General features: G+C 38.8%; 2 protein-coding genes across 2 annotated transcripts; one reads left to right on the top strand and one right to left on the bottom strand.

The window, feature by feature from the left end:
- The first annotated feature begins 863 nt into the window (after positions 1-863).
- tgm1l3 (transglutaminase 1 like 3) lies at positions 864-5,578 on the top strand. Its single transcript, XM_051881144.1, has 11 exons — positions 864-957; positions 1,188-1,306; positions 1,454-1,561; positions 1,697-1,874; positions 1,960-2,098; positions 2,523-2,715; positions 3,055-3,208; positions 3,292-3,576; positions 4,473-4,633; positions 4,836-4,972; positions 5,081-5,578. Exons 1-11 carry the CDS (start codon positions 879-881, stop codon positions 5,223-5,225), a joined length of 1,698 nt encoding a protein of 565 aa, XP_051737104.1. The 5' UTR covers positions 864-878; the 3' UTR covers positions 5,226-5,578.
- A 3,698-nt stretch (positions 5,579-9,276) lies between these two features.
- Positions 9,277-13,455, bottom strand: LOC127505300 (protein-glutamine gamma-glutamyltransferase K-like). The gene is made up of 11 exons (XM_051880756.1): positions 13,440-13,455; positions 12,471-12,589; positions 12,162-12,269; positions 11,839-12,016; positions 11,609-11,747; positions 11,345-11,537; positions 11,105-11,258; positions 10,577-10,861; positions 10,258-10,418; positions 10,037-10,173; positions 9,277-9,933 (listed from the first exon to the last, which is right to left on the bottom strand). The coding sequence occupies exons 1-11, from the start codon at positions 13,453-13,455 to the stop codon at positions 9,786-9,788; spliced, it is 1,638 nt and encodes a 545-aa protein (XP_051736716.1). The 3' UTR covers positions 9,277-9,785.
- Positions 13,456-16,750: the final 3,295 nt, after the last annotated feature.

Genomic DNA, 16,750 nt, shown 5'->3' with positions numbered 1-16,750 from the left:
GTAGTGACAGTTGCATTTACAGGAATTCTATGCAGTGTGTAGCCTACAGAACCGAACTGAACAACTAGTTGTTAATGACGTTTTTAAACGTGCATTGGAGGTGCTTTTGGTACTTTCAAGTTGGAAGTTCGTATTTACGAGGTGGGAAATCGGGTTTACGACAGCAGGTGTGTTCAAGTCACTTTCGTCGGAGTAAGATGGCGGTGTACCTTCTCTTGATTAATTACACAAAAATACATCACTTCTATTTCTGAAGCACAAAGAATGCATCAGGTGTGCTTTGCTTTTGTATGTTTTTAATTAATTGATGTATGAAGCCACTGTAAACTTTATCATTACATGTTTTATTATTATATTATAATGCTATCATATTTTGTGCAGGCAATTAGCTTACTTCGTTAGTATGCCGCCATGTTTCTCATACAGAACGGGGCTTAAAGAAACCCCACTCGTATTTACGACATTTGTGGTGGTGTTCATGTGCGTTCAGCTCGTAAATACGATAATCATAAATCCAAATTCTTTATGCTGAAAATAAGACCAAAGTATCGCGACCCGTGTCTGCTCTTATTAATAACTACATAAACCCGATCGCTTTATGAGCCGAGCTTAAACAACAATCCCAAAACGCTTAATGAGGCAACACAGAAAGCGCGCGCTTCTGTGAAGCAGCCTGTAGCAGGCTACAAGCATAAACAAAACACGACGCCTTCGTCGTGTGCTTTAGATAATTGCTAATAAAAATAACGCGTTTTTTCACTGTAATATTTTTTCTATTTATGTAAAGGATACCAAACATGCGAGACGCTAGAATGTTGGTATGGTTTCCAAGCTGTCAATCATCAAAGTTTCGAGAGTGAATCGTGTTATGTACACACATGGAGCGACAATTTAGGGGATTCACTCCCGCATTTAAATGCGGTTGTCACTCCCAATTTTTAATAGAGGACTGGAGCTGTGAGAAATCTTGCAAACAAAAACATGCCTAACTTAGTAATTTGCAAGATATAAATATATAAACCTACTAGAGTCTTTCTGTTTTTAGAATTTCTTTGTTGTTTGGATGTTAATCAAGCATTAATAGAAGGAACATTGATTATAATCAGTAAATGGTTGTAAAACCATTATTGAAACTACAGTATATGAAGCTTCTCAGTTAAAATGCCAACGTGCTTTCTCTTTACTAGATGACTCCGTGTACCTGGATGACGAGGCCCAGAGAGTTGAGTATGTGCTGAATGACGTGGGCAAAATCTACTATGGAACTAGATGTCAGATCGGTTGCAGAACCTGGAACTTTGGTCAAGTGAGAGCCAAACTCTTCATTAATATATCTCAAAATGTTTGATTTTTGATCTGAAGTGCTGGAATACAAGCATTTCACTTTTTATAATCCTCATAACTTGCACATTGCATAGCAAAAATCTTCATTATTAATCTCTCTGATTCTTAGTTTGATGAGGGAATCTTGGCTGCGTGTTTGTTCGTGTTGGAGAAGAGCGGTGGACCTTGCACTGGATGGAGCGACCCCGTTAACGTGGCCAGAGTGGTATCTGCTATGGTGAGTCTTCATTTTCCTCTTATTGAGATGTCATGAAGCTGAACCTGAGTGGCTTTATGCTTCATCTGAACGATGCAATCATGACTTGATGATGTTTGGCAAGAGAACAGATAATAATATAACACTCTTTCATAGATTAACGCCAACGATGACTGTGGTGTGTTGGTGGGTAACTGGTCTAACTGCTATGGAGATGGAACTTCTCCCACATCCTGGTGCGGCAGCAGTGCCATCCTGAAACAGTACCACAGATGTGGAGGAGTACCTGTCAAATATGGACAGAGCTTGGCCTTTGCTGGAGTCACCAACACACGTAAGAGTTCATGCAGATTGGACAAGGAGGAAAGAAGGTTGAGAACGTGATTGTAGATGTAATGCACTTCTTCTCTTTCTCTTAGTGTTGAGATGTTTGGGCATTCCCGCTCGTCCCGTCACAAACTTCTGCTCTGCTCACGACACTGATGTGTCTATGACAGTAGATATTTATCTTGATGAGAACTATGATCTGATCGATCACCTGAACCGTGATTCAATCTGGTAAGATTCTGTACAAACCTCTTTCATTATGTAACATTAGCAACAGTGTCATGGTATCGTTTTGGTATCGAACAATAATAACCCTGGCTCAGAGAATTTTCAGACCAAGCTTTGTAGTACTATCTAAATGGATTTTTGATTGACACTTTCTCTACATATTTACAAAAGTAGTTGAATCTAAAGATTCCAAGTGGTAACTGAGCCTATATCTTTACAATGCTTTGTATACTGCAAAGCTGCATATGCAGTTTGGTGATAGCAGCTTTGATGAGCACCACCTATTGGTGAGAAAATGTAAATGCACTGAATATAAATTGAATATTTCTATATCTAATTGTGATCACCTAAACTATGGAAAGTTCTAGAAAAAGCACAAGTTTCTCTGTCCCCTCTGCTGTGAATCGTTCTCCTTCTCTTTGTGTAGGAACTACCATGTGTGGAATGAGGCCTGGATGGCTCGTCCTGACCTCCCATGTGGTTTTGGAGGTTGGCAGGTGGTTGATTCCACTCCTCAGGAGACCAGCCAGGGCATCTTCCGCTGTGGCCCCACCTCTGTTGCTGCCATCCGCAGCGGGCAGGTCTTCCTCAAATATGACACTCCCTTCGTTTTTGCTGAGGTACGAATATGCCTTGTAATTTGAGCGTTAAGCACTGGGTTTTGATGCAATTATTCCAGAACAGGTGAATGCCTTGTACTCATGTACACACTCTATATCTTATAGTAATATATTATAGTGTTAGTGTTTTGCTTGCTTAGTTGGGGTTTAAAAGACACCTTACATAATCAGTAATGTTACTGATTTGACTGCACTGACAATATCAGATGAGAACAAAACTTGAGCTGAATTGAGCTGGATGATGACAGAATTTGAAGTCTCATATTTGATGAAGCTTGCATCATTGATTCTGTTATTTTCCTGTTTATTAGTACTGAAAATTAAATTTTCTTGCTCTAGGTGAACAGTGACGTAGTCTTCTGGCAGAGGACAGCATGTGGAACCTTCGGTGCTGTCTATGTTGACAAGAACGCAGTAGGTCACTGCATCAGCACCAAGGCTGTCGGCTCAGACAAGCGTGTGGATATCACAAACTGCTACAAACACCCAGAAGGTGAAAACTCACACACATCACTTAAAGACTCTTTCACTCAGAATAGTTGTAATTTTTACCTCCTGCTTCTCTTCATCCTTCAGGTTCAGAGGAGGAGCGTCGTGCTGTGGAGACAGCCCTTCGTCACGGCTCCAGGAGATGCACATACCCACTGCCCTGCGCTGAGGATGTTGTCTGTGATGTCACCATGAAGGGTGATGGACTGTGTGTGGGCAAGGAAGCCGTGCTCTGCATCGCTTTGAAGAACAAATGCAACTCACCACGTAGCGTCACCCTCCACAGCCAGGTGTCGGCCACCTACTACACCGGAGTCCACAAGGCCTTGGTGAAGAAGGACCAGACGTGCTTTGAGCTCAAGGCCTCTGAATGTAAGAAATGAAAGAAGTCAGATCTTCACTGCAATATTGATTTGTAACCCAAAATGTATATAGTGCCTCGCACACCTGAATCATGACTAAAAAAATCCTACAATACTACTTGAGTTTGCAAAAATCACTAAAATATTTGAATATTTCAGTCAATCAACCTTCCTTAGGCTTACAAAACATACAAAAGTGCAAGTATTTAGAGTGAGTAGCTCTTAGTAGTAATAATCACTGCGCCTCCAATTATGAGAAGAATAAAAGAAAAAGAAAAAATCTAGCGGTGAGGTTGCGAATTGCAATATAGAGAAGCTACGGTGGCCAACACAGGACAAAGATGTCGTCATCTGAAACAGAAGAGAGAAGCCAGTCAAGCAAACGCGCTCTGTAGAGCTGTTTGTCCATTTAGGGCTACTGTAGAAACATGGCGGCACAAAATGGCGACTTAATGTACCCGCAGTGTATGTAGTTAGGCTCATTCTAAGGTAATAAAAACATAACGGTTCATTATGTAAGGTCTTTATACACCACTGAAAACATAGTTATGTATATTATTTTGCATTTCTGTCAATAGATCCTCCTAAAAATTACACATTGCACCTTTAAGAGGAACATTATCATATAAACCTTTCAAGACAGAGCTACCATGGCCTCCAAGGTTTAGTAATTGCATATGCTTCTGTAGTAACCATAAGTGAGATTTCAACTTCATTAAAATAAAATAACGATTTGTTTTGACAAAAGTCAGTTGATTCAGTTCAGTATCAGTGTCACCTATTATGAAACGTAGACATCAAATAGTCTAATATGAATTGTTCTGATGTGGTGATGATGAAGATTTAACTGTTACTTTCCATAGAAGCATTAGTATTTATCATTGTTTTTCCCTTGTTCCTCTTTAGCCAAGGTTCTGGAGTGGGCTCTGCGATATGAGGATTACAAGAATCACCTTGTGGATCATTCAACAATGATGCTCACTGTTGCTGGACAGGTCACTCAGACTAAGCAGGTTGTGGCCAAACGCTTCAACTTCAGGATGTGCACACCAGATCTGGTTATTACTGTGAGTTTGAATAACTTATATATTGAATAACTTACTAATATCTATACTTCACCTGTTGGACATAATGTGTGTTTGTTGATGAAACTATGCATTTTATAACCCAGTCTTATGGCTGGAAGAACTACTGATTATTAGCTGGGTGGAAAATGGAGTCTTTTGGATGACTGTCCAGTATGGTGTTAATTTGGATTGTGATTTTCAGCCTGGATGTGACTGTGTGGTGGGCAAAGAAGTGCCGATCAAGATCGCATTCCAGAACCCACTGCCCTGCGTTCTGAAGAACGCCATATTCCGCATCGAGGGACTGGGACTGAAGCACTGCAGATCCATTAACTATGGGTAGGACATTAATCATGTTAAACTATACAAAAGTAGGGAACATGTAACATGGTACTATTCATTTTTATTGGTATATTATTAAATTCTTTATTTTTGTCTGTTTTTCAGTGACATTGCAGGCCTGGCCACGGTGAACCTGACCGAGACCTTTATTCCCAAGTGTCATGGCCCTTACAAAATTCTGGCATCTCTTGATTGTCCTCAGCTCACTCAGGTTCATGGATTCACCAACGTTGTGGTCAAAGAACACTGAAAAGGCACTCTAATAATTGGAGGACCGGAAAGATTTCAGCATGCTTTTCACATAGATTGATTTGCAGAGTTAAAAAAAATGCTCTTATAGTTATGTAATCTTTAGTGAAGGGTAAAGCAAAGGGTGCATTTAATCTTGGGATCTTTAGAGGATTTGTAGGAGGTACATTTTGGAATATGTGATATTTGTAGTTTCAGATTGCAAATATTCAGTCATTCTAATCAATTGCTTCCTTTTGTTATGTAACCTAAACAACTGACAATTTGTGGTTGTGTTCTATGATTTATTTTCTTCTTTTAGCTGCACTGATAATCTGTCCTCCATGTCGCCTCAATAAAAGTCATTTACTTGCAGTACATGTGTGTTTGTGATGTGTAATATTGAATCTGTGGATGAAATGATCATGACATCATACAAGCAACTGCACTTTTTGGTAATTGAGACAAGTAGCTGAGCAGTGCTATGGTTGAAATGGTTAAAGGCTGTTAAACATTAGTGTTCACTACTGGGCAAAAAAAAAAAAGAAGAAAAGAAAACATGGGCCAAACCCAAAATGGCTAAACACTAAGCTTTTAATTGTCTTAAAGGGATAGTTCACCCAAAAATGAAACTTATGTCATTACTCACCCTGAAGCTGTTCCAAGCCTGTATGAATTTCTTCTGCTGAACACAAAGGAAGATATTTTGAAAAAAGTCGGGAGTCAATGGTCACTTTCATAATACTTTTTCCATAATATGATTCAACCGTTTGGTTACTAACATTTTTCAAAATCACGTGATGCTGGTCTGAGGCGGCTACTATGATCTATCACAAAATATTAAAGAGCGCCAAAACGATATTTATTGTTTGACAAAACTAGACAGGTAGGGCTTTAAATCAAAAGTAACAAAGCACAACAGTTTCCAAGTTATTGCGTTTTTTTTTTCAATTCCGCTTGGTGCCGCTAGTGGCGCTGAAATTATATTTATATACTTCAGTCTTAACAAGTTTGCGGTTTTCCCACAGAATTTGGCTACTTTTACACTGTTGCTGCGGGTTGAATCGACCCAAAATAACGCGATATTTAGCCCCTGGAATGCGAATTTTACCAGGGGAGCCCCGCCAAAAATGCAAATTTTACCCCCCGAAAAGCAATTTTTACCGTGGGACCCCCTGAAATGTGATTGGGCTAGTTTTGAGGAGCAATAGGCCCTTTTCACAATGACGTCAGTTAACTTCCGCCTATCCACAAAGCAGTGGATCCGTAGTTCCGTATTATCTTTGCGCCGACGACTTCTCGGGAAAATGCTTTTCTGTTTATGTCAAGAATTTACAGTCAGGTTCTTCTGGTAACGTTATTTATTATTTCCTTTCTGTAACTGCCTTGCTTAGGGTTTCCGCGAGCAGAAACTTTAGCAATTGTGTCCGTGAAATGAGTTTTATCACAACGATTGTGTCCACACAAATCTGTTAGCCTATTTGGAATAAAAAGAATATTGTCTTTAAAAACAAATCTTTATTTTTAGAAACTGGTAGGCTATGATAACAGTATTGTTCTTGTGAGATTTATTTACAAGTAGCCTAAAGGACACCTGAAAGTAGCACATCCACATATACTCCAAAGAATTAATGGTGTGAAGATTTTAGATCATTTTACATCATACCAGTTTAAACTGAACTGGTGCAATATATTAAGATTGTATAATTTGTAAGAAGTGTATTGAACATACATAACGGAATTATGTGTTCATTTAATGTTATTCCCTAAAGAAATAATTTGATTTCGTTCATTTAATGTTGCTATAACAATGAGTACTGTTGTAAATCCTCTGTATATTTTTGTATGCGACAGTCTTCTGCAATAAAGAGATGAATGATGACAATGTTTTTTTTACTATGGTAAAATGCCATGTACAGGAGTCAGTTTTTACAACAATAACAGTCTTCATGTAGAAGTAGTATTATATTAAACACAATTTTTATTATGTATGTCATATTTATCGAAATAAAACTGAAAAAATAGACTGATATTTAAAAAGAATAAGCTTATGTTGATCTTCATACAGGCACTGAATTAAGTAGTACATTAAGCATTGAATGAAAAGGTTTTTTTACTGCACGTAAATGTCGGAAACATGCGTTTATTTCACAAATACATATAAACAGCTTAATCTGCAATAAAGACAGCAAAGTTTGCAAGTGACTACGGGCAGCAGAAAGTGTACGGTTCAGTGCTCCGTATTCAACTCCTCCTCCGACTTCAAGCAGCAAATCTCGCCGATCGGTAAGTTCGTTTGACATCTGCCAAACACCTCGCTTTGAATTTACATGAAATTAGGCGACTACAGTCCACATTTGTGACATATGTACAACTATTGGGTGCACTTCATTCGAGCGGCGCTAGTATTCCACCATGCTGACGGAAGTGAGGATGCACTGCTTCGAGTCCAAACGGAAGCTGTGTGACGTCATGTGAAAAGGGTCTATTAGGCGGGTTTTGTTGTGAAAACCTGGCAACCCTCACCTTTGAAATCCTGTCAGTGCAACAAGGAAGACTTAAGACCTTGCTACTTCTGTTACAGTTATATTCAAGGTAGTACACGAGCTTCTATTCAGCTGAAAACTTTTCGAGCCGCTTACAGGAGGGATCTCCAAATGTTGTCATTTGTGAGCAGAAGAATACGTTACGAGCTGCGCGCGCACAGCGACTTGACTGACAGGAGCGGCGGGATTTTCGAAGGTGAGACAAATTTTAACAATAACGAAATAACATTTTCTACTCCACGGTGGAAAACTTTAATTGAATAACAACTTACACGACTTTTTTTTTTAACACACTGTAAGCCTGTCAGTCAGCTGCTTGATGTGCATAAAGTTATGAGCACACTAAAACAGTACGAAAAGCAATTCCATAAACTGTGAATGTGTTTATTTCTCTCATAATACTAATAATACTTTTTAAATAATACTTATAATGATCATTTAAATGTGTTTGTCTCATCTCTATCTGTAATCTAAAGTCAAACTGACACGCTGCCCTTTCAGAGCTGTGAAAGAACAAAACTTTTTTTGATGATTTTCTATATATGGGTCAATGACGTGATGGGTCATTTTTTTTGTCCAAAGGCCTTAATAATAATAAAATACAAAGATACAACATCTAAAGTATGTAAGGTAGTACAACTAGATCACTTTTATTGAATCCAAAAGGTTTTAATTATATTTTGTTTCATATAAAGGTATTTTAATAATTTTGAAGTGTCAAAAGGTCATTGGTTTAACCATCCAAAGGCTAATACAGCCATTTCATTTGTGATTAAAATATCTTAAAGTGTAATAAATGTATATATGTTTTATTCTGGCGTGATTTTATAGCATCATATATCAACATAGTGCAAAATGGTATTAAAATTATGTGTAGAAGTCATTGCTTTGTTATGAGAAAGAATGTCCATAAAAATTAATTTAATTGATGTCATTCAGAGTAACCAATATAAAGAGACCATTTTGGATCGAGTCATGCGTTAAATATCATGTGACAGGATGTGACAACATTCAGACACCTGCAAAGGACCACATGGTCATGAAGCAAAGTAACTAACTCTCTCTTAACTGTTTGAAAAATTCATGTTTTCACTTGCTCATACGCATGTCCCGAAACATCAGGTCATTTGGTACAACCGGTATAAAACATGGAAAATGTTTTATTGTCCTTTTGCTAGCAAGCTAACTAGCTAGATATCAGCCTGTTAGCATTGTTTGAAAATATCGTCTTTCGCTATAACAAAAAGTGTTATTCGGTAAAAACCGAAATTTTGGTTAAACCGAATGACTTTTTTGGTGACAAATCTTGTAAAAAATGACAAAAGCAGTGTTAAATGATTATAAAAACCACATAATCTCATTGTTAACACTTAATAAAGCTTCAAAATTAATTATATCTCCATTAGTTTTTTTTTTTTTTTTTTTAAACCTTATTCATTAATGACCCATATTTAGAATAAATCAGAATTTCAAATCATTAACAGACATGATTCAATATGATTAAAATATGTTTTATTAATTGCGGAGACTGCACATAGACAAGATTAACAAAGCGAGTAAGAGTACATAAACATCATAAAACCACATGTGTTTCAAAGGTTTTCATTAACATAATTAGCATGAGAAGAAGAACCCAGGAAATAGTAATTGATTAGATAATGATTAATATGATGTAGCCTAAATCTGAATCTCTCAGGTATAATTAGACTTGATTTAAACGCAGACAAGGACACCTCAGCTCTTTTATGTATTTCATTAATTCAGACATCATCATAATATGCATTAGAAGGAATTACTAATCCCTTATCCCAATATATTGCTTAAAGATAGGAAATTATTAATCAACAGGATGAAAATCACAATATTTGGAGAACAAGTTTGAAGACCACAATCAAACTGTAACATTTGTCTTTAGTAGATGAAGTGAAACAGTGTTAATTCAGTCTGCAAATCATGTGAAAGTTTTACTGAAGCATTTAGTCAACAACACTTTCTTTTCCAATGAAAATTTCTTCTCGTTTGGTTATTTGATTGGTTTAACAGTGCTGTTTGACCACAATGTTGGTGAATCCATGCACCTGAGTGAGCTGAGGACAGTCGAATGAGGCCAGAAGTTTGTGTGGGCCGTGACACTTGGGAATAAATTTCTCCGTCAGGCACACGGTGGCATGTCCTGCAATGTCACTGAGGAAGAAAAAAAGATTATTAATATTACTATCATTTATATATTTTTTAATTATAATTTTTTTTTTAATTTATACAATTATTTGGATTAAATTAATTTTACCCATAGTTAACAACTCTGGGATGTTTCAGTCCAAGTCCCACAAAGCGGAAAACAGGGTTCTTTAGGACACAAGGCAGTGGATTCTGGAAGGTGATTTTGACTGGCACTTCTTGACCCAGGACAGCATCACAAACAGGCTGAGAAAAACCACATACAAGACACAATTTAGCACTGAACTATTTCAACTGATCACCAGAATAAGTTGAATGCTTTAAACTCACAGCGATGGCTAGATCTGGAGTGCGCAGTCTGAAGCTGTACTGGGTGGCCAGAATCTGCTTAGTCTGAGCGACATGTCCAAAGAGGTTGAGCATCAGTGGGGCGTGATCCACCAGGTGCTCCTTATACTCGTCATAACTCAGGGTCCATTCCAGAGGTTTGCCTGTAGTGGGAAAAGTGATAAATGCAGAGTGCTTTTCATGAGAAGTCTATTTTAAATAACTAACAGATTGACAGATGGTGTGCTGATTTGCATTATTAACTTTACACATAAGCTGCACTATAGTAATGTGTGGTTACTCAAACTGTATAATTTCTCACATTCAGAGGGCTTGAGCTCGATGCATGTCTGGTCTCTCTTCAGGAAGGTCTTCCTGACTCCAGTGTAGTACATGGCTGCTGCCTGTCTGTAGAGGGTTACGCTACGAGGTGAGCTGCATTTGTTTTTCAGATTGATGCAAAGCACGGCATCTTTTCCCACACACGGTCCATCACCCTTCAGGCTGACTTCACAGACAACATCCTCAGCGCAGGGCAGTGGGTATGTGCATCTCCTGGAACCGTGACGAAGGGCTGTTTCCAAAGCAGCACACTTCTCCTCCGAACCTGAGTAATGGAAGCAGGAGGAGGCAAAAGTACTATTAAAATGATTGATCCTTGTTCCACTTTTACTATCCAGATGTTTCCTTGGCCTTCCACCTCTTTATGAGAAAGACATGGTAGGGAATGTTATTAACTCAGACCTCATCCCCATAAGCACCATGGCTTAATGTGTCTGGAGCATGGGTTGGACCACATCCCTTACCAGTTCAAATATAAGTATTTTGTGGCATATGTATTGATTCTCACCCAGTGGGTGTTTGTAGAGGTTTGTGATATCTACACGTTTATCTGAGCCGACAGCCTTGGTGCTGATGCAGTGACCTACTACATCCTTCTCAACGTGGACAACACCAAATGTTCCATTACTTTGCCTCTGCCAGTAAACTTTATCATTGTTCACCTAGAACACAAGGAGACAAACGGGAGTCATAAATCATTATGTTAATCTCTGTATGACAGATTGCTTAATTAAAGGAATTAACGCACTTCTGCAAAAAGGAAGGGCACGTCATGCTTCAGGAAGGTCTGTCCGCTGCGGATGGCAGCAACAGAGGTGGGGCCGCAGCGGAAGAAGCCCTGGCTGGTCAGCTGAGGAGTGGAATCAACCACCTGCCAACCTCCAAAACCAGATGGCAGGTCTGGACGAGCCATCCAGGCCTCATTCCACACGTGGTAGTTCCTACATGAAGAGAAGACAATCATGCACATTCAGAGGAACTCTTAATAATCACAAATGCGATTGACACTTACCAGATTGAATTATGGTTCATGTCATCAATCAGCTGAAATTTCTCATCCAAATAGACGTCACTTGTCAAACAAACATCAGTGTCGTGAGCAGAACAGAAGTTTGAGACCGGACGAGTGGGAATGCCCAAACATCTCAACACTGTGAGAAAGAGAAGAATACGTGCATTAAATCTACAATCACTTTCTCAAACCTTTTTTTTCCTCCTTGTCCAATCTGCATGAACTCTTACGTGTGTTGGTGACTCCAGCAAAGGCCAAGCTCTGTCCATATTTGACAGGTACTCCTCCACATTTGTGGTACTGTTTCAGGATGGCACTGCTGCCGCACCAGGATGTGGGAGAAGTTCCATCTCCATAGCAGTTAGACCAGTTACTCACCAACACACCACAGTCTTTGTTGGCAATAACCTGTTGAGGAGAGATGATTGAAAATGTTGTGTTTTTTATGCAGCAAGCTTCATGCATATTTACCACACTTAGAGCAAATCAGATCGTTTTGTTAGGCTTTCCAACATCAAATCAGGGTGTTGATAGAAAGAAAATGAAGACTCACCATGTCAGACAACACTCTGGAAATGTTAACTGGGTTTCCCCATCCTGAGCAAAGGGCATAACTCTTCTCCAGCACATATAAGCATGCAGCCAAGACTCCCTCCTCAAACTAAGAATCAGACAGCAGAATGAAGAAATTAGAAATTGTGAAACATCTGGAATGATGTCTTTTGCATGAACATGTTACAAAAGTATTTTCTTGTAACACACAGTCCTCTTTGAAATGAGCGGTTTTGCAGAGTCTCTCTGACATTCTGTAAACTTGTGTATAGGCACCTTTAGAATATATGAATGAAAGTTTGACTCTTACTTGACCAAAGTTCCATGTTCTGCAGCCAATCTGCTGTTTAGTTCCATAGTAGATTCTGCCCATGTCATTCAGCACATACTCAACTCTCTCCTCCTCTTCACTCAGGTACACACAGTCATCTGAGAACAGAGAAAATTGGTCTTTAAACATAAAAGCTTCAAAAAGTTGTAATCATGCTTTATTTCTTTCCTCATTCAATTTACTTTTTCATATATTCAGGTTTTGTATGTTATTTTAAAGTGTATTGAAACACGTACCTTTACACCAGGGGTTGAACAGCATGTAAATGTCATTGTCAGGAACATATGGTAGAGTGAATCTTCCTCCTTGACAGTGAGTCACGACACTGAGTTGGTATCGTCCAACACAAGCAGTCGGAAGTGAGTGCACACACAATTTGATTCGGTTTTGACACTTTTCGACAATCTTTGCCCCCCAGCAGTCTTTCTTGAATTCTTCCACAATTTGAACGATCACATAAGTGCCGTCCCGGATGGATGGGACATGACCTGTAAGACACACAGAAGAACAAGAGATTCCAGTGACGGTATAAGTGCATGTTCCTCCTCTACATATACTGTATCTGCATGTCCTCTATGATCATGTACATATTGGTCATACAGTATCTAACCTAGTTTCAGCTCCAGGTGAAGTTTGTCACAACTAGGATTGAAAGGACGGCACAGATCAACCCAAATATAGAAACACTGTCCCCTGCGGACGATGAGGTGATCATCAGGGAAACAATGTGTGTGATGCTCCTTACGATTCGGTCCAGTCCTGCACTTGAGAAGATCGACTTTAGTCACCCGGAGGAGAGCTTCTGAGAAAATGACAAAGCAGAAGACAGGTCATTCAGTATCAAACAGATCATTTATTGAGTTATAAAAATACTGTAACACATTTCCCTTTATGCATTGCAGGACAAAGAACTACGACTCTTACTATCGTCTCTACAGACTCGCTTACTTGTGCAATCATCCATGCACTCTTTGATGACAACTTCCTTAGTCTCATAATCATGGCATGGAGTGACAACGCTGCAAGGATTAGTGTGTGGAGTAGTGCAAGGGTTAATGCAAGGGTTGACGCATGGGTTAACACAAGTTTTTATGCATGGGTTTACATGAACATTAGCGCATGGGTTTACACACGGATTTATGCAACTCTTAGCACAAGGGTTAACATCGGGGTTGGTGTAAACCGGAGCGCAGCATGCACCTTTCCAGCTGTCGTCTGCCTGCAGTTGGACCTGTGGGAAACGGCCGACGGTGCAGAGGCTTTTGTATTGGTTGTTTGCAAGAGCCATCCTGTCAGGAAAAAAAACAAAGATTGTGAAGGATGAATTAAAAGATAAAATAAAAGTTCAAGTGGATCATTCATAACTAACGTCTGTTAAATCCTTTCTGATGTATCCCACAAAGCTTTTCCCTTAAATATTCCAGCTTTTAAATTTATGAGCATTCAAATCATCAAGTCATTCAACTCAGGCTGCATTTATTAGACAGCAAGGTAAGTCATCTTAACCTTTTTCTTGTGTTGAATTATTAAGGTCTAGAAAAACAATGGATATGTGCAAAATAAAACCAGATAACAAGCCTGAAGTAATGTCAAAGTTGATTACTTACATCTTTTAGTCCTTGTCCTTGTTTAAGAGAGACTGAACCGAGAACTTGATTTACTGAAGCAAGTGAACAGTAAGTCCTGCTTTAACAAGCTCTTCTTTCCACTGCAGCCCTAGATATATATATACTTCATGTCCATCTCCACCCCTTCCACATCTCCTGTGAGAAAGAAGAAAGGATTTTGGGTGAGTGACATATGTTAATTTAGATGTTTTCTTTCAGGGAGTTAAGTCAAATTAATGTCTTAGTTTAATTGTTGTGGACTGATAAGTAAAGAAGGAGGAAATGCTTATTTGTAATAACAAAATGCCAAACTAGTCATGGCATGGTGTGATTCCCAGATAATGCATCAGTTTTACTTACATTTTAAATGATAAGATATTTAAAAATGTAATTTAAGAAATGTATTATTTCTGTATATTCCTTTCTTTATTAACATTCTCTCAGATATGTTTTGTGGAAATTAAATTGAATTGTACAGTTTTACTTCAAGACACACTGATTACAGAACCAAAGCTAAATTAAATCTTGTTGTCTTTAAATTATATTCATTTAGGTGAATTATATACATAGACAGTGTTGTATGTGGCATTAATTAGGGCATCAGAATAGTGTCACTGCTAACTGGACATACGAGTCATCATCACCATATGTATTTCAGGTTTACATAGCTAGTGTTAATGCACTGGGTGTTTACTGGGCCTGCTTAGTGTAATGATATAATTCATGTATAGTTTTACATCTTGTTATGCAGCATCTTTGTTTTTAAATATGCACTCATTTGTGAGTCACTTAAAGGGATAGGTCAACCAAAAATGAAAATTATCCCATGATATACTCACCCTCAAGCCACCTTAGGTGTATATGACTATCTTCTTTCAGACAAACAAAATTTAAAAATATATTAAAATTTTATATATTAAATAATATATTTAATATAGTAATTCATACGGCTCCAGGGGGTTAATAAAGGCCTTCTGAAGTGAAGCAATGGGTTTTTGTAAGAAAAATATACATATGTAAAACTTTATTAACCATAATAACTAGCTTCTGGCAGACGTCCATATGCATCGATTTGCGGTGGAAGAATAACCCCTGACCCGACGCATGACGTCATGATGAACGTGGAAGAGCAGAGGATAGAGCAAAACACCGGTCACGAATTAAAAGTCTATGTTGTTGCCCAGCCCTATTTGTTTGAACTGTAGGAGGCGTCTAAGCTTACGCTAAACCTACATCCTACGCCATACATCATGTCAGGGGTTACTCATTTGCGTATGGTCATCCGCTGGAAGTTAGTTATTTGAATTTATAAAGTTTTAAATATGGTTATTTTTCTTACAAAAATGCATCGCTTCACTTCTAAAGGCCTTTATTAACCCCCTGGAGCCGTATGGATTATTTTTTATAAAGGATGGATGAATTTTTTTGGCTTCAAAATCTGACTCTTGAGGGTGAGTAAATCATGGGATAATTTTTAATTTAGAAATACAGGTGCTGGTCATATAATTAGAATATCATCAGAAAGTTGATTTATTTCACTAATTCCATTCCAAAAGTAAAACTTGTATATTATATTCATTCATTACACACAGACTGATATATTTCAAATGTTTATTTCTTTTAATTTTGATGATTATAACTGACAACTAAGGAAAATCCCAAATTCAGTATCTCAGAAAATTAGAATATTACTTAAGACCAATACAAAGAAAGGATTTTTAGAAATCTTGGCCAACTGAAAAGTATGAACATGAAAAGTATGAGCATGTACAGCACTCAATACTTAGTTGGGGCTCCTTTTGCCTGAATTACTGCAGCAATGCGGCGTGGCATGGAGTCGATCAGTCTGTGGCACTGCTCAGGTGTTATAAGAGCCCAGGTTGCTCTGATAGTGGCCTTCAGCTCTTCTGCATACCATGGTCCTTAAACCAGGTACTGGTAGCTTTGGCACTGTGTGCAGGTGCCAAGTCCTGTTGGAAAATGAAATCTGCATCTCCATAAAGTTGGTCAGCAGCAGGAAGCATGAAGTGCTCTAAAACTTCCTGGTATATGGCTGCGTTGACCTTGGACCTCAGAAAACACAGTGGACCAACACCAGCAGATGACATGGCACCCCAAACCATCACTGACTGTGGAAACTTTACACTGGACCTCAAGCAACGTGGATTGTGTGCCTCTCCTCTCTTCCTCCAGACTCTGGGACCCTGATTTCCAAAGGAAATGCAAAATTTACTTTCATCAGAGAACATAACTTTGGACCACTCAGCAGCTGTCCAGTCCTTTTTGTCTTTAGCCCAGGCGAGGCGCTTCTGACGCTGTCTGTTATTCAAGAGTGGCTTGACACAAGGAATGCGACAGCTGAAACCCATGTCTTGCATACGTCTGTGCGTAGTGGTTCTTGAAGCACTGACTCCAGCTGCAGTCCACTCTTTGTGAATCTCCCCCACATTTTTGAATGGGTTTTGTTTCACAATCCTCTCCAGGGTGCGGTTATCCCTATTGCTTGTACCCTTTTTTTCTACCACAGCTTTTCCTTCCCTTCACCTCTCTATTAATGTGCTTGGACACAGAGCTCTGTGAACAGCCAGCCTCTTTTGCAATGACCTTTTGTGTCTTGCCCTCCTTGTGCAAGGTGTCAATGGTCGTCTTTTG

Source organism: Ctenopharyngodon idella, chromosome 22 (genome assembly GCF_019924925.1).
Source record: "Ctenopharyngodon idella isolate HZGC_01 chromosome 22, HZGC01, whole genome shotgun sequence".
NCBI classification, from domain to species: Eukaryota; Metazoa; Chordata; class Actinopteri; order Cypriniformes; family Xenocyprididae; genus Ctenopharyngodon; species Ctenopharyngodon idella.
The sequence above is the reverse complement of the archived record's forward strand: the minus strand, read 5'-3'. Positions and strand labels throughout refer to the sequence as shown.

Excerpts from the sequence above, each read along its gene's own strand:
- LOC127505300 (XM_051880756.1), bottom strand. Across the intron at positions 10,419-10,576 it reads CGAGCTCAAGCCCTCTGAAT|GCAAACCTCTGGAATGGACC; the intron begins GTGAGAAATTAT and ends TTCCCACTACAG. Across the intron at positions 9,934-10,036 it reads CCCAGAGTTGTTAACTATGG|TGACATTGCAGGACATGCCA; the intron begins GTAAAATTAATT and ends TTTCTTCCTCAG.
- tgm1l3 (XM_051881144.1), top strand. The coding sequence starts at position 879 with ATGGAGCGACAATTTAGGGGATTCACTCCCGCATTTAAATGCGGTTGT. Across the intron at positions 2,099-2,522 it reads CTGAACCGTGATTCAATCTG|GAACTACCATGTGTGGAATG; the intron begins GTAAGATTCTGT and ends CTCTTTGTGTAG. Across the intron at positions 3,577-4,472 it reads TGAGCTCAAGGCCTCTGAAT|CCAAGGTTCTGGAGTGGGCT; the intron begins GTAAGAAATGAA and ends GTTCCTCTTTAG.